At 50.4% G+C, this 21,637-nt stretch overlaps 1 protein-coding gene across 4 annotated transcripts in view; it reads left to right on the top strand.

Annotated features, from left to right (window-relative positions):
- Positions 1-21,637, top strand: part of TMEM135 (transmembrane protein 135) — a 385,640-nt gene that overhangs the window by 7,635 nt on the left and 356,368 nt on the right. For 2 of the 4 annotated variants that reach the window (XM_077808028.1, XM_077808030.1), the window contains one exon: positions 16,364-16,467. The exons of the other annotated variants lie outside the window; for them this stretch is intronic. In XM_077808028.1, coding sequence (XP_077664154.1) covers positions 16,364-16,467 — 104 coding nt within the window. The remainder of the gene's footprint in view (positions 1-16,363; positions 16,468-21,637) is intronic. 4 annotated transcript variants of the gene reach the window in all.

Here is a 21,637-nt window from a genome sequence, read left to right on the forward strand (position 1 = left end):
GATGGAAGGTGTTATAGGAAAAAGTGCAAAATAATTAGCTGACAGTAGTGCTAAAAAGACTGAAATAAGTTTTATAATAACGTTTTTCTTTAAAGGTGCTCCATGACTAAAACATCCTGAGTGCCCAAGAAAATATGACCAAATAACATAGCTTACAAAAGTCCAGTGTAAATAAGGCCCATTAATTAAAAATGGAAAGAAAAGAGAACAGAATTTGAAAGTGTCTTTTTGTATTTTGAGTCATTAATGGTTGGCCTACTTTCTAAGAATGCAAACAGACCGAGGGGGAAAAAATTATTTTTTTAAGACTCCTTCATTTAAAAAAATTAAAGCTGGAAAGGAGGACCTTAGGTAGCTGAAATATGAGGTTTGAAACATGTAGGCCTCTGGAGTTATGGGTTCAAATGATAGGAAGGTCTGTTTTAACCTTTCAGTTTTTTAATGTGGATAAAATGAACTTTTGTCCACTTACTATATGTGGGTCTCCTGAATGACAAAAATTAAATAAAAAATCCTGATTGCTCTATGTGAACATCTGAAATTTTTGTGGTACATTTCTTCTAAAGCAGCAGTGTTAGCTAGTGTCATGATTAAATTTTCATTTACATAATTGATTACGGTAGACAGAATTTAATCTTGCGATTTAATTTGGCTAAAGTATTCTTCACTTCCTCTTCTAAACTTTTGGTAAACTCCTTCTGTGTTTCATCCCAGAGGTGGCTGAATTACTGCGGTGGTAGAAATAATTGTTCTGCATGGTGTGTGTAGATAAATATACATTGTGACAAAGTTCCTGCTCTACCTTGGTGAGTCTTGCGCTTATTGGTGGATTTGCTCACCTTGGAGCTTCACGGCAGCCCTTAGCTTAGCCGTTTTTCTGAATTCACAGTCCAGGTAGACTCCTCCTGTGTCTGACCAGGAGTTGGGAGGATTTGGGGGGGAACCCAGGCCCACCCTCTACTCCGGGTTCCAGCCCAGGGCCCTGTGGAATGCAGCTGTCTAGAGTGTATCCAGGATCAGCTGTGTGACAGCTACAACTCCCTTGGCTACTTCTCCGTGGCCTCCTTCCAACACCTTCTTTATCCTCACCATAGGACCTTTCTCCCGGTGTCTGATAATGCTTGTACACCTCAGTCCTCCAACAGTCCCCGTTCTCACTCTCAGCTCCTCACACGCACGCCATAAACTGAAGTGAGATCCTTTTTAAAACCCAGGTGCCCTGATTAGCCTGCCTTAATTGATTCTAGCAACTTCTTGATTGGCTGCAGGTGTTCTAATCAGCCTGTCTTAATTGTTTCCAGAAGGTTCCTGATTGTTCTGGAACCTTCCCTGTTACCTTACCCAGGGAAAAGGGACCTCCTTCGCTTGCTGCTACTCTATTCGCTTTCTATGCTTTCCTAAAGCCCCCTAGCCTGGATTTTTCTTACTTTTTGACCCTGCTTAGTTCCCCCCCCGACCGGGCCAGGTGCTTTTTCTTTGTTTTGTTTTGTTTTGCTGTTTTTTTGCTGCCGTTCGAGTGCTGGTTGGCTGCCAGCTTGCTGCCAGCCCCCGCCCCCCCCCCCGCTTGCTCTCGAACACTACTATTTGCTCCAGCTGAAACCCCTGGAGGAGGGGGGGAGGACTGCCGACCCGCTACCCGGAGGAGGGGAGTGGAAGCCCCCAGACCCAGCCGTTTTGCTGTTGTTTCTAAACCCGTACCGAGCTAGGAAGATTCTTCTTATCTCTGCAACATTCTTGGCCTGCTGAAAGCCTGATTACAAAGCTGGAAGAGAAGATAGCTGACAGAAAAAAATCACCCGGGAGGGGAGGGGGCCGTAAGACTGAGTAATTTTGAATTGTACTCTCGTGTGGGGGGAGTTTGACTGTGTTTTAACTGCGTTTGTGGGGGCACAGGGGGTGTGGCACGGAGCTGCCCCCCGATCCATCAGTGCCCCCCCCCAACACTATTATGACCGTCATGGCCCCCTGTGCCGTCCGTCCCTGCTGGCAACTTGCCATCTGCCTTTGGATTCAGCTGTTTGCTTTGAATTTTGCCGTTCGGAGCGGACACAACAGCCGACCAAACGAGACTCTTTGGACAAACGTGCATGGATCCACGTCCCCCCCCCTCCCCCCCCGGTGGACTGTTTACCCCACAGTTTGCCCCTGTTACCGGACCCCAACTCCTGGTTTCCTCCCCCATCCAGTCCGACCCATTTGGCATCCCCCCCCCGCCTGCAGCCCAGCAGGGAGGAGTGGTTAATCTGCTTCCCCCTCCCCCATCCTCCTTCTGGTGTCTCCCCATCTCTCCCTGCTCACAATGGGGAATGAGAGGGGTGAAGCCCCTCTAACAACCTCAGTTGCCCCTCCCCCACCTACCCCCCAGCCCTCCCCCCAACCACTGCTGTCAAAACATCTGCCCCCGCCCCCGCTGGGGCATCGGCAGCAGGAGGCACCCGGGCGATTACTGCCGCTGCAACGTCCACCGCCCCCCCAGATTCTAGGAAACGCCCCCAGTTGGCCGGAAAGGCCAGGATGTGAAGAAAGGAAAAGGCCCCGCTAAAACCACCAGGCCCTCCATGGCAGGGGCTGCCCACACCGCTGTGGCCTCGTCATCGACCATGGCGTCCCTCCCCGCTGTTTCCTCCACCAGCTCTGCGAGAGTCCCTCCCCCGGCCCCCAGGACCTATGCCCGGGCGGTGCCACCGCCCCCCCCCCCGCCCCCAGCCTGCCGCCTCGTCATCTCGCCCACCCACCGCCTCCGCTACCATCAATAGCGGCCTGGGCCCCTTTCCCACCATGACCAGGAAGCACGGCATCCGTTGCCTCCTGGTCCCCACCTCGCCCCACGTGGAGACATACGTGCAGGCATTGGCGAGGGTGGTAGGACCCACGGCTATCGTGGCGGCCTCCAAAATGTACGGGAAGGTCGTCTTTTTCTTAGCATCGGAGGCTGCCGCCCAGGAGGCGGTGGAGAAGGGCCTGGCGGTCGGGGGGTGTTTGTCCCCCTGGAGCCGCTAGAGGACCTGGGCGTTCACCTAGTGCTCACCTCCGTCCCTCCCTTTCTATCCAATGCCGCCCTGTTACCCGCTCTCTCCACCCTGGGGAAACTCGTTTCTGTCATTAGCCCTCTCCCGTTGGGCTGCAAGGACCCCACCCTTCGTCACGTCCTCTCGTTCTGCCGGCAAGTGCAGCTTCTACCGCCGCTGGCGGCGCGTGACGGAGAGGCGCTCGAGGGGTCCTTCCTAGTCCCCTACCAGGGAGCCCGCTATCGGGTCTTTTATTCCACGGGAGAAGCCTGGTGCTACCTCTGCCGCTCAGCGGGGCATGTCCGAAGAGACTGCCCTTTGACCCAGCAGGGAGGGGCACCCGAGAGCCCCGAGACCCGGCAGGACGTCAGCTCCGTCGTTGCTGACGCCCCTGGCCGCCCGGCACCTGAAACCACCTCTCCTCCTGCTCGATCCACCGAGGCTTCCGTCCGGGCCCAAGAGACACCTCCCCTACAACGCCCAGACGAGCAAGGGAGTCCCACCCTTGCTATCAACAATCCAGCAGAGCCTATGGAGGAGGGTGCAGCAAAGCTATTACCGGGTATAGGAGAGGGCCCGCCCCAAGGAGAACCCCCGCCCCCCATGCTGCCTCACCATTACCCCTCCGAACCCCTGAACCATCACCTCTGCCCCCTGACACGACCCCTGCTAACCAACCCCCAGACGATGCTATGGAGGGCTGGACCCTAGTCCAGGGGAAGCGAGGCAAGCGAAAGGCTCGAGCTCCGCTGCACCCATCCGATGCGGAGACCCCCCGGAAGACCAGGAAGAGAGGCACTGATACTGAGCCTTCCGTTATGCCCACGACTCAGATCCATCCGCCGGTGTTGGGAGGGGAAGACAGAATAGCATTGGAAGGTAGACCCTCCCCTCCGAGACCCCTGAGGAAGCCCATTCCACCCGGATACCATCCGAACCTCCTGCGAACCCCGAAGCGACCGTCGAGGCGGGCCCCAGAGGAGAGGCCCCCGGGGTAGCAGAAGACGACCTCTCCTCCAAGTATGAGGAGATTGAGGCCCTAGGTTTGACCCCGGTCACCCAGGGAGAGGATGATCTACTGCCGGCTGGCCTCGATCTGGGCAACCTCACCCCAGTCCCCCTTTCCCCATGTTCCCTCCCCCTAACTGCCTTCCCGGGCGGGCACCCTACAGAAGGTGGTCCACCACCAGATGCCATGGCCGCCAAATCCACCACAGAGTCTGTGCCTAGCATCACTGGGAGCCCCCTCCCCCACCCCTCAACCCTCGAATCTGCTCAGGAGGCACAACTTTTCAGCTGCTTGCCTCCCGAAGCCCAGAGCCTCGCCTCTGCCCCCGCCCCCACCCCTGTCCCTGCCCAATCCACCTCCTCCTGCAATGCTATTGACACCCCTGGGGTTATTTCTTTCCCGTTTTTTGCGGATTCCCCCCAGGGAGCAGCCTTTGCATTCTCCTGCCATGACCCATTAGGAGCTGCAATTTTCCCTCTGCCATCCCCTTCTACCCCAAGGTGTGAGATGGACCTAATAACTTTAGCCTGTCAGACGCCCCGTCGGTGGTCCGCACCCTGCCTGCCCGCCTTAGCGGACCACGAGGCTGCATCAAGAACCCCACCAGGGAACAACCCGGAAATCGCAACCCTACCCCCCCCATGAGCTGTGAAATGCATTGCGGAAGTTTTTAGAAAACATCTGTGGCGCCCGCAACAGGGTACAGCTGGCTCTCCAGCTATGGGGGGACTTTGATCAAATCCTCCTGGCCACAGGGGCTCTTATAAAGGAGGGTAGAGGGCAAGGAAAGCATGGTGCTGCGGCCTAAGGGCGGGCCTGCGGCTTCCGTAATGATCTACTCACTTATGGGATGGGTCACGGATTGCTGCGCGACCCGCCGAGGGCCGCGAACACCCCCGCCAATAAGGAACCCCACCCCCAAGCCCTCCGCATGACGCCTCTCATTATCGCAGCTTTGAACACCGGGGGCTGTAGGATGGCTCTCTGCAGATCCCAGGTGCTCTCTTACCTTACTCTGTAGTTTTCCTGCAGGAGACCCATATGGATCCGACCGCCGAGGACAGCTGGTGGCTGGAGTGGGGGGACGGGGTCTACTTTAGCCACTTCACAATGTGGCAAGCTGGAGTGGCGACCCTGTTCTCCTCCAACCTACGGCCCAAGGTGCTAGGGGTCACTGAGGCCGTGCCAGGCCACCTGCTGCATCTCCAAGTCCGTATGGAGGGGCTCGTGGTCAACTTTGTTAATATCTATGCCCCGACAATGAGCCCGAAACGGCCACAATTCTATCAGCGGGTGTTCGACTTCCTCAGCACCCTAGATTCTCACGAGTGCCTAGTCCTGGGAGGGGACTTTAATACCACCCTCGAGGAATGGGACCGCTCAGGGGCCGAGCTGAGCCTGGCCGCTGCGAACATTCTCCGAGAAATAGTCGAATATCACTCCCTAGTAGACGTCTGGCGTGACCAGCACCCAGATGACACTTCCACGTTCACCTTTGTCCGGGTGGAGGCCCATCGGTCACACCACTCTCGTTTGGACCATATTTATTTATCCCGTTTCCATCTTTCACAGGCCCACTCCTCCAACATTTGGCTGGCCCCATTTTCCGACCATCATTTAGCCGCCATAACAGCCTCCCTCCGTGCAGAGAGGCCAGGGCCAGCCTATTGGCACTTTAACAACAGCCTGTTGGAGGATGAGGGCTTTGTGACGTCCTTCTGGGAGTTTTGGCTGGCCTGGCGAGAGCAGCGGCGTGCCTTTCCCTCGGCGCGGCGATGGTGGGATCTAGGGAAGGTGCGCACCAAGCTCTTCTGCCGTGACTACACCCAGGGCACGAGCCGATGGAGGAATGCAGCGATAGAGCAGTTGGAACGGGAGGTCTTGGAGATGGAGAGGCGTCTGGCCGCCAGCCCCGAGGACCCGTTCCTCTGCGGAGCGTGCCGGGAGAAGTGGGAGGAGCTCTGGGCCCTCGAGGACCATCGGGCCTGAGGTGCCTTTGTTCGATCCCGCATCCGCCTCCTTCGGGAGATGGATCGCGGCTCCCGTTTCTTCTATGCCCTGCAGAAAATGAGGGGGGCCAAGAAACACGTCACCTGCCTTCTAGCAGAAGATGGCGCCTCCCTCATGGATCCGGTGGAGATGTGTGGGAGGGCCCGTGACTTCTACACAAGCCTTTTCTCCCTGGATCCGACCTATCCTGGCGCTTGCAGGGTGCTCTGGGAGGAACTCCCCACGGTCAGCATGGGCGACCGAGACCGGCTAGAGCTGCCTCTCACCCTGGCCGAGTTTTCGGAAGCCCTCCGTCGCATGCCCACCAATAAATCTCCAGGCATAGACGGGCTGACCGTGGAGTTCTACCACGCGTTCTGGGACATCCTTGGCCCAGACCTAGCCACTGTCTGGGCTGAGTCTTTGCAAGGCGGGGTCCTCCCTCTTTCGTGCAGCCGAGCAGTGCTCGCCTTGTTGCCGAAGAAGGGGAACCTCCACGATTTACGAAACTGGCGTCCCGTCTCACTCCTTAGCACGGACTACAAAATCGTAGCGAAAGCAATCTTACTGCGGCTAGGGTCCGTGATGGCGGACGTGATCCACCCAGACCAGACCTATACTATCGCGGGTCGCAGCATTTTTGACAACCTATTTCTAGTCCGAGACCTTTTGGAACTCGGGCTTAGAGACGGTCTGTCGTTCGCCCTCCTGTCTCTCGATCAGGAGAAGGCGTTCGATAGAGTAGACCATGAGTACCTCCTGAGCACTCTGCAGGTGTTTGGATTCGGACCTCAGTTTGTGAGTTTTCTCCGGGTGCTGTACGCCTCCGCAGAGTGTTTGGTTAGGCTCAACTGGACCCTGACTGAGCCAGTCAGCTTCGGGCGAGGAGTGCGGCGGGGTGCCCCCTCTCGGGCCCGCTGTACGCTCTGGCGATTGAGCCTTTCCTCTGTCTCCTCCGCAGGAGGTTGACAGGGTTGGTGCTGCGGGAGCTGGAGCTGCGGCTGGTCCTGTCGGCGTACGCCGATGACGTGCTCCTCGTGGTCCAGGACCCGGGCGACTTGGCGCAGGTGGAGGCTTGCCAGGCCATCTACTCAGCAGCCTCCTCCTCCTGAGTCAACTGGGTCAAGAGCTCTGGCTTGGCGGTGGAGGACTGGCGGCAGGTGAGCTCCCTCCCATCCGTGCTTCAGACCATCTGGTGGAATGTGGGTCCACTGCTCTACGTAGGTGTTTACCTTTCTGCCATGCACCCTTCCCCGCCGGAGAACTGGGAAAATTTAGAGGGCGGGGTGATAGAGCGGCTCCGGAAATGGATGAGGCTACTCCGATGTCTCTCCCTCCGAGGGAGAGCACTGGTGCTTAACCAACTAGTTCTGTCCACGCTCTGGTACCGACTCAACACCCTGGTTCCGGCCCCGGGTTTCCTGACCAACCTCCGGACAACGATTCTAGAGTTCTTTTGGTCAGGAATGCACTGGGCCCCTGTTGGGGTTCTTCATCTACCCCTGAAGGAAGGAGGGCAGGGCCTGAAGTGTCTGCACACTCAGGTCCGTGTCTTCCGCCTCCAGGCCCTACAGAGGCTCCTTTATAGTGCAGGTAGTTCGACGTGGAGCATATTGGCGCACGCCTTCCTGCGCCGCTTCCAAGGGCCCTGATATGATCGGCAGCTCTTTTATCTCTGTCCGAGAGGTTTTCCGCGAGACCTCTGTGGGCTGCCGGTCTTCTACCAGGACCTCCTCCGGACCTGGAAATTGTTCTCAACGACCAGGTCCGTGGCGGCCACCGCGGGAGCAGATCTCCTCACGGAGCCCCTGCTACACCACCCCAGCTCCGTGTGCAGGTGGCGGAGTCCCGCTCGGTGCACCAGAGTTTGGTCTTGGCGGAAGTGACGAGAGTCGGAGACCTCCTGGACTACGACCGGGGAGACTGGCTGGATCCCCTGATGCTCGCCCGGCGCATGGGGCTCTCCAGACCTCGTACCCCCGGCGCGTACTTCAGGAGGTGAAGGCCGCCTTGACGCCCGCTGCTCGGGCTTATCTTAATCGAGCCCTGCGCGAGGGCGCACCCCGCCCACCCTCTACCCCAGGCCCGCTGGACCTTTCAATTGGGCCCCTACCCTGTAGATCCCAACAAACCCCTCACCCTTTCACTGTAAGCCGGCTGCATGAACTGCAGCCAGTCAGCTTCCAAATCGCGCCACGGAAATATTTATACACACTCACGCTTCACACCCTTCACGCCCACACCCGTGTCTGGTGTCCCGCCCCGATATAAAGTGGCGGGACCTCCTGCCACCTTTGGAGGGTGAGCAACCTCGGTGGGCCAGCCTGTATTCCACCTTGGTCCTGAGGCCCGTCGGGGACATTAGTTGGCGACTCCTTCACGGAGCTGTGAGCACGGGTGTGTTTTTGACACGGTTCACCCCCATCCCAGATACCTGCCCTTTTTGCAACGTGAGGGAAACCCTGGCGCATGTATATTTAGAGTGTGCCAGATTGCAGCCCCTTTTCCGGCTCCTCACGAATATTTTATTACGCTTTTGGCTACACTTCTCCCCTCACCTTTTTATTTACACACTCCCCATCTGTGGCCCCACAAAATCGTGAGATCTCCTGGTTAATCTCCTCCTGGCCCTAGCTAAAACAGCCATTTATAAAATCAGAGAGGGGAGGTTGGCTAATGAAGCGTCCTGCGATTGTAGGGCCGTTTTCCGATCCTCAATACATTCACGTATCTGGGCAGAGTTCCTCTGGGCGGCATCCACCGACTCCCTTGACACCTTCGAGGAGCGGTGGGCGCTGTCTGAGGTTCTCTGCTCGGTGTCCCCGTCTGGTTCCCTCTGCCTGACCCTTTGATTGAGGGGAAGAGCGAGAGACCCCAACCCCAGCCGTTGCCGCTGTGGATACCATCATCATTGTCACCTAGGAGGGGTCCTATAACATGTGGGTGTAATTCCCCCCCACCCCAAACCGCCCACCCCGCAGCCGTGCCCATCTTGTCGGGCACTCTCAGGAGAGGAATAATCGGTGACACTGGGGGTGGCACTAGGTAACTCGAGTGTCGAGGAAGCCCTCCTGCTCTAGGCCACCAGGTAACTCAGGAGGGTGGAAGACCACGAGTGTCGAGGAAGCCTCCCTGCTCTGGGCCCAGGCTAACCTGAACACTTCTCCTTCCTGAAGGCTGCTGTGTTATACCTTCTGTTTGCTTTTGTTTTGTTGCATAGTTTTGCTTTATTCTCTTTGGTGATTCTTTGTAAGTGTTACACAAATAAAATTCTTTTCTGCTTCAAAAAAAAAAAAAATTACTCTCCTGTAGCCATCTAGCCCGACTCTGTCACAACATTTAGAAAGCACTTTGCAAAATGTCTGAATAAAAGGTATAATTACAAAATAGCATTGTGTTAGAAGAGAGGGAGAAAGTACCAATGATAGATAATTTATTATATGTATTATTGAGCACCACAGAGCCCCAGTCATAACTAGGATGCCATTGTGCTAGACACTATACAAACACAGAACAAAACGACAGATTGTGCCCCAGTGAGCTTACAATCTAAGTGTAAGACAAGAGTAGACATACTGGCAGGGGGATGCAAGGAAACAATTTTGGTCTTTGTGATAGGCTGTGGTCTCCACACACCAGTAGTCTAATTGTTGTCAAGTTTTTAATGACCAAAACTCTTCAACAGGCAGAAATTTTCCTGTTACTTTTAGTGAATGTCAGCAAGATGGTGCTTCTGAACCAGTGCAGACACGTAGACAGGACCAAACCATGTCTAGCGTTACTACAAGTGTAGACAAGAACAAATGATCTTTACCATGATTTCATAAACTGTCTTTGAGGTTTGGGCAACTTTGTATAATTTTCAGTGCTAGCTCAGGTACACCGATTGCTGAGCTATGATGTTCGCAACAAAACTTTCTGGTGTAGACAGGGCTCTAATGGGCAAAGCTGAAACATTTTGGAGAATGGTCCCATTAAGGACTAAGGCAGGGAGGAAAAAAGAGTTCATGGGGAAGGAGATGTGGTATCTGGAGGTAGTTTGGGGCCAGAGGAAGAGGAAGGTTACAAACGGATATTAACTTCTTTATAACTTTTCCTTCTGTTCCATGTGACAATACAGTAGAATCTAGACTTTTTTGAACACCAATATTATCAGTGATCATTTATATGAACTATTTTTTCCTGATTGAGGGGGAAAACAATCATATAATGAAATTGATATATATGAAGAAGTACAGTAGAACCTCAAAGATACAAACATCAGAGTTACTGACTGACTGGTCAACCGGACACCATGTGGAACCGTAAGTAAGCAATCCAACAGCAGCATAGATGACCTGCTTCCGCCCCCCTCCTCCCCCAAGTGGCAAATACTGTACTGTGCCTTTATTGCATCTTAAAGGTAGGCACATCTGGGCTGTCTCTTCCCACCCCCATCCCTTAATTGCCACATGGGGGCAGTCACAGGTAGGAGGTGAAGATGCTGAGTTTCACAGGCACAACTGTGGGCCCCCGGGCAGGCAGAGCAGGAGCAGCTTTGGGGTCTGCAGCTTTCCTGTAAGCCACGAGCGCAGTTTCCCGCCCTCTCTGGAAAAGAAACTTCCCAAGTTCCTGCAGGAACCTGGCCTGGAGTGTTGCTGCTGGAGCTGGAGCCCAAGCTCCTGCCTGGATGTTGCGCTCAGGAGGAGCAGCTCAGTTTTAAAGGGCCATAGCCTGCACTGCATACCCACTGACACCGTGGTGCCCCAGGGTGCATCACTCATCACCCTTGGAGCCAGGGGGCTAGAACCAGCTGTCTGTGCACATCCCACTTGCTGGGCAGCCACTTACAGGTAGAGTAGAAGACACTGAAGTTCACAGGCACAGTTGTGAGCCCTCGCTCTGAGCAGTCAACCCTGAGGAGCATCCCATAATGTCTTGTTCAGTGTTATGAACGTTTCAGAGTTACGAACAACCTCCATTTCTGAGGTGTCTGTAACAATGAGGTTCTATTGTAGTTGCCATCTGTTCGCATTCTGATGCCTTCAATGCACTGGAAATCACTTTGCAGTGTTTGTAGGACAGTAAGAAAGTGATGTGGTGCATAATAGAGCAACTTACGCACTGTACCTACTGTAATTTTGGGCAAATACATGAAGATCATGACAGATAACGTGTCATGTATGTTTTATATAAATGATCAATGGGGAGCAAGATCACCCTTCCTCTGTACTGAAGTGATGAGATTCTGGAATTGGTGCATATGAAATCACAGCAGTTTACTTCCTGGGCATTCCAAACATCTCCACGAGTAGCCTCAGCAGACACTTTTGCTCAGGACCACTAATGGGAAATAGGTCCCATCATGCTCCACCACATATGGTGGTGGGACATCCTGCAGGTAGACCTTTTTGCGATGGCCAGAAACAAGAAATGCTTCCAGTTCTCGAGAGGTGGGCTGAGCTGCCATTCCTTGGGAGATGTCTTTCTCCTTCATTAAACATTGGGTCTGCTGTATGCATTTTCCTCCAGTTCTTCTAATATACAAGGTGCTGATCAAGGTAAAGAAAGATAAGGCCAGGGTTATTCTGGTGGGCCTAATGTAGCCAAGACAGGCATGGTTTCTTTTCCTCATCTAGTTGGCTGTTTGTCAACTGATCACCCTTCAGATGTTCTTCATCTTCTCTCTAAGGATGCCTGTCAAATTCTTCACTCCAACCTGGAAGTTCTTCGCCTCTAAGCATGGCTAATCAATGGCTTGTGGGATTAGACTCAGTCTGGTCTGAGGAGGTAACCAGAGTATTGTTGCACAGTAGGAAGCAGTTTACTCATAATACTTACCTACAGAAGTGGATGAGATTCAGCTACTGATGTGACATATAAGACACCTTCCACCAGCGTCGTCTTCACTGTCATATATACTAGACTACATCCTGGAATTGAAAAAAGACAGGGTTGTTTCCGAGTAGCAGCAGTGTTAGTCTGTATCCGCAAAAAGAAAAGGAGTACTTGTGGCACCTTAGAGACTAACAAATTTATTTGAGCATAAGCTTTCGTGAGCTACAGCTCGCGTCATCGGATGCATGCAGTGGGGAGATTTTATATACACAGAGAACACGAAACAATGAGTGTTACCATACACACTGTAATGAGAGTGATCAGGTAAGGTGAGCTATTACCAGCAGGAGAGCCGGGGGGAACCTTTTGTAGTGATAATCAAGGTGGGCCATTTCCAACAGTTAGAGCCAGAAGAGTACCCAGAAGTTACCTACTACAGGACAGGCCCAACAAAGAAAGTAACAGAACGCCACTAGCCATCACCTTCAACCCCCAACTAAAACCTCTCCAACGCATCATCAAGGATATACAACCTGTCCTGAAGGACGACCCATCACTCTCACAGATCTTGGGAGACAGGCCAGTCCTTGCTTACAGACAGCCCCAACCTGAAGCAAATACTCACCAGCAATCACACAACAAAACCACTAACCCAGGAACCTATCTTGGCAACAAAGCCTGTTGCCAACTCTGTCCACATATCTATTCGGAGACTCCATCATAGGGCCTAATCACATCAGCCACACTATCAGAGGCTCGTTCACCTGCACATCTGCCAATGTGATATGTGCCATCATGAGCCAGCAATGCCCCTCTGCCATGTACATTGGCCAAACTGGACAGTCTTTCCGTAAAAGAATAAATGGACACAAATCAGACGTCAAGAATTATAACATTCAAAAAACCAGTCGGAGAACACTTCAATCTCTCTGGTCACTCGATTACAGACCTAAAAGTGGCAATTCTTCAACAAAAAACCTTCAAAAACAGACTCCAATGAGAGACTGCTGAATTGGAATTAATTTGCAAACTGGACACAATTAACTTAGGCTTGAGTAAAGACTGGGAGTGGATGTGTCATTACACAAAGTAAAACTATTTCCCCATGTTTATCCCCCTTCCCTGCCCCCCCCTCCCCCCCCCCCCGTTCCTTAGACGTTCTTGTCAACTGCTGGAAATGGCCCACCTTGATTATCATTACAAAAGGTTTTCCACACCCTCCTCCCCCCCCCCCCGCTCTCCTGCTGGTAATAGCTCACCTTACCTGATCACTCTTTTTACAGTGTGTATGGTAACACTCATTGTTTCATGTTCTCTGTGTATATAAAATCTCCCCACTGTATTTTCCACTGCATGCGTCCGATGAAGTGAGCTGTAGCTCACGAAAGCTTATGCTCAAATAAATTTGTTAGTCTCTCAGATGCCACAAGTCCTCCTTTTCTTTTTAGGGTTGTTTCTGAGTTCCACTAGTGCAGTTTTGGCAGCTGTTACAACATTTCATTCCCAGGTGGAGGGTTTTTGGGTATTTGATCATCCAGTGATGAGGTTTCTCAAGGGGTGGGTGTGACGTTCCCCTGGTGTTATCTGGACTGGTGATCTGCTAGGTCACTCCAATCCTCGACTCTGGGAGCCAGCCTTACCCTGCTCTGCTGTGAGGACCCCCACTCCTGGCCTGTTCGTGCACAGCCTCTGGCATGTAAGCTGCTCCCAGCTACATGAGTGAGCACTTTTGGTCAGCCGCTGTTTGGATTGTGCATCTGAATGACACTAGTCAATACCTCCAGTCCCATACACAACCCTGTAAACTCTGTCTTGCAGTGTCCAGTAATGCCCGCTGGATGCTGCAAGCTTATATGAGTTTGTCTCTTTAACAAAGAAATTGATATGTACCAGGCTTGTTATCCCAAGGGGAGTCTGACACGCTTCAAACCAAATGCACTGCTTCAGGTAGAATAAACAAATTTATTAACTACTAAAGATAGATTTTAAGTGATTATAAGTCAAAGCACAAGAAGTCAGATTTGGTTAAATGAAATAAAAGGAAAACACATTCTAAGCTGATCTTAACACTTTCAATGCCCTTACAAACTTGGATGCTTCTCACCACAGGCTGGCTGGATGCCCTTCAGCCAGGCTCTCCCCTTTGATCAGTGTTTCCGTCGCTTGGTGGTGGTGTCTCTAGATGGAGGTGTAAGAGAGAAAAGCATGGCAAACATCTCTCCCTTTTATTATATATTTTTTTCTCTTGGCTTCAGCCCCCCTCCGCCCTTCAGATGAGCATTACCTCATTGTAGTCCCAAACTGACCAAGGGAAGGGGGGTGACTCCTTCGAGTGTCTTAACAGATTCTTTGATGCTGCCTAGGCCAGTGTCCTTTGTTCTTGTGAGACTGGGCTGGGTTTGTCCCCTGATGCCCTGTTGAGATGTGAATTGCTTCTCTGTTCCTGGAGAGTTTTGCCTGGGCTTGTTTTAAGCCATGAGGACACATTTTCAGCCTCATAACTATATACATGAAATTACAACCTATAACGTTACTATAAATTACTATAACAACAATGTTCAGTGAATTGTGAGCCTTCTGAAGACACTCAACATGAGAAACTTTGCATTGGGTATCACACAATCCTATTATACGGATGAACATGGTGGTGCAGGGTGTTCCCCCGAGATACAGAGTGTCACAGTGTAAACATCCTACCCTGATTTGGGAACCTCAGTTTGGTGCTTAGATGCCTTACAAGAGCCGCTGTTGAACCTGTGGCAACCTGCTCCCTCCTTGCCATTTTCAACAATAAGTCCTTCTGGTAGCCATTACTTCTGCTTGAAGAGTTGGGGAGATTAGGGCTCTGATCGCATATCCCCCTTTCACAGTATTTTTCAGCGACAAGGTCATATTATGACTATATCCCAAGGTCACATTATGACTACATCCCAAATTCTTACTACAGGTGTCTTCTGATTTTCACATTAACCTGCTTATTCAGCTTCCACTTTTCTTCCCTAAACAGCACCTGAAATAGGAAGATTTGATATTGCACACACTCAGTGTCAGAAGGGCTTAAGCCTTTTACTTGGGCAGGACTAAGCCATTTAGAAAATTTCCCAAATTGTTTTATGTCTATTCTGGACAGATCTAAGGGATCTCCAGTTCCCAAGCAAAGACTTTCTAGATGGATAACTGACTCCATTATCTGTCAGTCTCATGATCTTCAACCTCCTTCCAGAGTAGTAATTCTTTCTTTAATTTGATAATCATTCCTAAAAATGTACCCATTGCTGAAATATGTAGAGCCACAACTTGGACCTCCATACATACCTTTTCTGAACAGTATGCAGTAACTCATGACTCGGCTTTTGATGCTATGTTAGGCTCTACTGTGCTGTCTTCAATTTTGGACTGTACGCCGAAGCCCTCCCCTCCTTAGAGGGTACTGCTTGGTAGTCACCTAAAGTGGAGCACCCATAGGGACGCTAGTTGAAGAAGAAGAGATTACTCGCCCTGTGAAGTAGCTGTGGTTCTTTGAGATGTGACCCCCCTGGCCATGGTTGCTCCACCACCTGTTCTCCTTCCCCTCAGTTTTGGAGTTCTCTGCTATCGAGCTTTGTGGTAGAGAAGGAGATGAGGGAAGTGCGTCTGCACAGTTTTATATAGCCATGGTGCAGAGCACAAGGCTGGATAGTGTGCATGTGTGGGCCAAACAGGCACTGCTACCCAAGATCTCTGATCAAAGGTGCATGGGGTGTATACTTACCGGAAGTGTAGCACCCATAGGGAAGGAACTGAAGTGGAGCATTCATAGGGGGGACATATCTTGAAGAACCGCTATTACTGCACAGGGTGAGTAACCTCTTCTTCTAGTTCCCTTGTGTGAACACTAGACCATTTTGACTCAAATTTTATATTTAAAGAATGTGTGTGTATATATTACTTTCTGGCTCTCTCATTTTTTAAGCAGTATTATGGTAATTTGGCAACTAGCTTACAGTCTCTGACACTGAGTTCTGAAACTGCCACAAATACTACTTTTTAACTGTGCTCACTATGTGCAGAAGATCTTTGCTGGGTCACTGTTTTTCTGAAAAATGTTTAAAAAAAAACTACCTTGAACTCAAGCTCTTAGCTGTTTATAAGTGCTATAATTTCCACCTGAAGATAATTTTACAGTAATATAAAATATTTTATTCTGATTTTTAGTTTTACTATCAGGTGATCATATTGTAATTTGCTAGTTTTCAAAAATTAACAAATAATTTATCATATTCCCAAATTTACAATCTACTTAAGCCTCGCCTACACTAGAAAATTGTACTGTTTTTAACTGTATGGAATATAATTAAAGTGATACAACCTTCCTGGTGTGAACACAGTTATACTGGTATAAAGGTACTTTATACGAGTATAGCTATTCACGTAAGGAAAGGGGAATAACTTTACTGGTAAATCACCAGTATCTCGGTATAACTGTTATGCTGGGAGAATTTTGCACCACTGCGTGCATGCAGAATTCATGTACCCTACAGATTTCTTTGCTTTCCTGCAGAAAAATGCTTTCCTGAAGCAAAGGGAAGCCGCAAGAGCGGTCATGTGCCCCTCCCCAGCAGCGTGGGCCTGTTGTTCTGGGGGCCTGGAGCAGCTGGCAGAGAGGTAAATCACAGTGTGTGTGAGGGGAGAGGGGCTGGGTGTGCACTGGCTGGTGACTCCTACCCTGCATCAGACTCAGCTGCTATCCCGAGCTGGGCTGGGAACAGGGAAGGATGGGACTTCCTCTTCCCCTGCAAGGAGCAGCCGTGGGTCGGTCAGATCTACCCCCAGAAGTCTCCCCTGGCTGCAGAAAGTGCTACACCTATGTGGGCCCGCATTGCTTCTCAGCTGTGTGGGGAGGGGTCACTGTATGAGGAGCTGCTCCTCCATCCACTCTACCCCCCCCATACAGACAACCCCCTACCGAGCCCCCCGGACCGCCTTCCTGCTGAGCCTTGCTCCCCCCGCACCCAGACCTCCCCTGCATCCAGACCTCCACCCCTTCACCTGGACTGCCCTCTCTGAGCCCCCTGCACTCAAACCCCCACTCCAGTGAGCCCCATCCCCCTCCACATGGACAACACCGACAAGCTCCCAACAGCCAGACTCCCACCCTACTGAGCTCCTAGCACTGGCACTCAGACCCCCGCCCCACTCTCCCAGCACCCAGACCCCCTTCTGAGTCCCCCTTCCAGACCCTCCCCCGTTGAGCTGCAGCCACCTTTGCCTGGCCCCCTCCCCCACTGCAGAGTCCCATTTCCCCTGCACGCGAATCCCCAACTGAGCCGCCCGAACCCAGATTGCCCCACACAGAATTCTCTCACCCCACCCCTGGATCGCCTGCACAGCAGACCCCTCCACACTTGGATCCTCCCGGGCTGAACCTGCCTGCCTTCACCTGTATCGGGCGCAAAGTCTGGATGTGTGTGTGAGACTCTGTCCCTCTCGCTTACTGTCTTGGTGCGTGCCTGGCACGGAGGGTTGGGGCCCCAGGGTGTTTCTGGGGCAGGCCTGGCCCTTGTGCTGTGTCAGGGATGGGTGCAGCCTCACTGCTAAGTCCATATCCTGGGGTGGGGGGGCTACAGGGGGATCTCCCACCTCTGTGTAGCCAATGGCCTGTGTTCCCCACTGCCATGCTGGAGTCTCCACATGTATTTATTGACAAATAAAATTTGCAGAATTTTAAAATATTGTGTGCAGATTTTTTTTGGTGCAGTATTCCTTCCAGAGTAAACTGTGTCCATATTACGGCTTTTACCAGTATAACTATTTCGGTTAAAAAAATTGTATCCAACTGAAACAGTTATATTGGTAAAACTTTCAGACGTAGACTTAGACCTTCGACGATACGGACAAGGGAAGGGAGAAAAGTAGTAGTATTACGGCCATTTCACATATAGGTAGCGCACTACCAGATTCATGGTCCATTCTGGTCAATTTCCATGGCTATGGGATTTGAAAACTAGTTAATTTCACGTTTTCAGGTATTTACATTTGAAATTTCATTGTGTTGTAACCATGGGGGCCCTGACCCAAAAAGGGGGCTGTGGGAGGGTTGCAAAACTGTTGGGCGGGGGCGGCGGTCACGGGACTGCCACCTTCACTTCACCTCGGATCTTCCTGCAGCTCGAGGAGGCTTCCAGAGGTGGAGGTGGGTCCGATTTCCCTTGTGCTGCTGGGAGAGCAGGCCATTGGTGGATTAATGCATGGGTCCACAGGGGCCTAGCAAAATGGGGGCCCTGAGCCCTCAAAGACGCCATGGGCATGGAAGCCTTGAGCCTGGGTGTTCTGAGCCCTGGCAGGAGCTGGGGGAGCGGGCACCCTGAACCTTAGCAGGGGCGGAAGCCCCGAGACCAGGTGCCCTGAGACCAGGCACCCCAAGCCCTGGCAGGAGCTGGGGGACAGAAACCCTGAGCCCCAGCAGGAGCCACGGGAGCAGAAGGCCTGAGCCCGGGTGCCTCGAGCCCTGGCAGGGGCTGTGGGGGAGAGAGTCCTAGCAGGAGCCACAGCGTGGAAGCCCTGGCAGAAGCAATGGTGCGGAATCCCTGAGCCTGGCTCCTGGCCAGGCTGGGGAGGGACAGGACTTGCTCTTCCCCTGCACAGCTGCTTTCAGTGGGGAGATCAGATCCACCTCCAGGTACCTTCCCCAGCTGCAGGAAGCTCCGGGGCTGCTGCAGTGCAGAAGCCCTGGGTGTATCACCTTCGCTTCTGCGCTGCCCCTGGAGGTGGGTCTGATCTCCGCACCGAGAGTGACCCTACAGGGGAAGAACAAGTCCTGTCCCTCTGCAGCCCGGCTGGGACTAGCATTAGGAGCCCCTGGCTGGGGCGCTCCCACCAGCACAAAGGAGATTCGATTTCACTGGGAAGGGCGTATTTCACGGTCTGTGACATGTTTTTCATGGCCGTGACGATGGTAGGGCCAACATATAGGGAACGGCAGCTCAGAGACTGAGTTTCTGAGGTTACACAGGGACTCTGTGACAGAGCCAGGATTTGAACCGAGGCTTCTGAGTCCTAGTCCAGTTCTTTTTAATTTTCTCTTTTGTGTCTTTTTCTCTGACGTTTGCTCCTTTTGTCTTTCTCTTCCGTTCTTGACTTCATGTAATTTCCTACTATGCCTGTGCTTGTAACAGCCCACTTCATCTGGTGCACTTAGCACCTTCCCCTTCAAATCCTTCTTTAGAGTTCACTGTTTCTATTCCAGTGCTGATCTCTTTTTTTTTTTTTTTTTTTTGGCACTTTTTTTCTCCTTAATTGTTTGTTGCGTCTGTATGATTTCTTTTGTAAGGTCCCCAGGGCAAGGATCTTGTACACCTATGTGTTGCTAAAGGCCGTGTATGTTGTATAGTCTACAGTAAATCCTGTCCACATGTGATAACCTGTTTTGTCTATAATCCTGGAGATAATAGTGCCTGAACATTTAATTTAGTGGCTAGTTGCCAAATTACAAGGTGATTTGTTTTTGTTCACCTTTGAAACATGAAAATAATTACACTGTTGCAATTTTTAGGTTCAATCTGATAAAATGTGAAAAAAATGTATTAATTGTACACTGATGGTAGCGAACTTTGTAGATGTTTGGTAGGTTGCATAGGGATCCTGCAAGCCATAAAGGTCTTCTGTACTTGCTGGTGGTGTTCCAGAAGGTTGTAGTGAAATTCTTTAATGAAAATCAAGGCAAAAATTTTTAAACAATTTAAATACAGTTTTTACTCCTAATAAATATTAACCTTCGAACCCTAATTACACTATGAGAGAGGCATAGCTACTCTAATTTAAGCCCCATTTCAACCTGAATGTCATATCTTGAAAAATTAACTTGCAGATGCATACCCAATGGCACATTTTTGTAGGATGTTGTAACAAGTGCTGTGCATGGGAGATGAGGGTTTAGCTCTAGCTGTATATTTTTATGGAGACTGGTTTAATGTCAATTAAGGCTTTACTAGAGACTATTTAAGTTTACTTGCTTTTGTTGAAGTACAATTCTAAAATGTATGATTCATTCAAAAATTTTCAAAATGATACATTTATCTGTTCCTTCCCCTCATAGTGCAACCAGAGGAACCTTCATGGGGCTGAGTTTTATCCTCCTTTATTTGTATGTGCAACACCCATTGACTTCCAGTAACATTTAATCAGTTGGGAACTTTTACTTTGAGGACAGAGTGAAAAACCCTTTGATAGTGTAGCCAAATGCTTGTCCCTGTCTGCATTGGGATCAGAACCATGGCATCTACAAGTATACATTAAACACATTTGTTCTAGCCGAATATGAGTTCAATCCTTGAGGGGGCCATTTAGGGATTTGGGGCAAAAATTGGGGATTGGTCCTGCTTTGAGCAGGGCGTTGGACTAGATGACCTCCTGAGGTCCCTTCCAACCCTGATATTCTGTGATTCCCCTGATTAGTATTTATTCGAACTGTCTTGTCTCTACCCATGACATTAACGTAATAATGAAAACATGCCACGTCCTCAGTAATCAGATATTGTGCTAGTGTTTGCGCAGGAAAAACGGTCATAATGATGTTGATTAATAATAATAATAATTATTAATAATAAATACATTTGTAGTCATGGTTGCCGGTTGTACGGTGGCCAGAAAAACAGATCTGTGTGCACGTGAATGCACATGCTTTTATCACTGCGTCGAAGTGATTTATATAAGGCTTTTTATAAACACCGTCAGCTGCTGCAAGAAATAACTGTGTTTTTCCGATACCTAGTGAGTGGTGGTGTAATCGTTAGGTTATTCAAAAGACAATTTTTTTTTCAACTTTCACAGTTCAGTGGTGTCAGTCAGATTCAAGACTCACTGAATTTGTCAGACCACTCTGTTTATGAGCAAAGCGCTTTGCCAGTGCACCCAGATATATGTGAGCCTCCTGCAAAAGCTCAAGCTAACTTATTTATACACGTAAGCCAAAGCCAATTTAACATAGGAGACAAAAGGAAGCAGAAACTGACAAATATACATACGTATCTTATTTGCATACTACTGTTTACCAATCTCCTAGCTCAGTAGGAGCTCTAAGTTAATTAGTTTGAGGACCCATTGTCTCTCACACCTTAATGTTTCTCTTCCTGACAACTATATTTCAACAAACTCTTCAAGCAGCATTTCTTTAATGAATTATAATTTCAATATAATTCATTCTACTTTCACAGTTCCTCCTTTTGGTCAAGCTATGCAATTACCAACAATGATTGGGTTCCACGTATCAATCGTTCTTTATCTCTTTGTTCATCAGTGATATTTAAAATCATCAAATTAGCACTCTGGTTTGGGGCAGCTATCTGTGTAGCATGCCTGACACAATTTTGGATACAACAGGAAAGTAACTGAAAACATACAAAAATTATTAGGATTCCAAACAGGAGAGTTAGGGCTCCCTGAAACAGTTTCCTATGCCACAGAAATTGAAAAGGTTACTTAGCCACTTCCATAAAGAACTTGGCTCGTAGTGGGGAAGATATGTGATTTGTTTTAAGTGGCTAGCACAATCTATTACGTCATTGGTGTTGTCTGATATATACACACAGCAGTCTTTTCCAATGAGAGCACAAGTCCCTCCTTTTGCCGCCAGCACTATGTCCAATGCCTGACAGTTTTGGAGGGCCATCAGTCGGATTGCCCCTGTTTCTTTGGCCAGGGCTCTTAAACTTTCTCTGGTTTCATTTGCCATTATTTCAACTACTGCTTGTAACCTTAGGAGCCTTTTTGCATGGTGTATTACTCCCCCTAATGGTATTAAGGAACCGCCAATGGCCTCTTCCCAGGTTAAGGGGCT

This window comes from Eretmochelys imbricata, chromosome 1 (genome assembly GCF_965152235.1).
Source record: "Eretmochelys imbricata isolate rEreImb1 chromosome 1, rEreImb1.hap1, whole genome shotgun sequence".
Lineage (NCBI taxonomy): Eukaryota > Metazoa > Chordata > Testudines > Cheloniidae > Eretmochelys > Eretmochelys imbricata.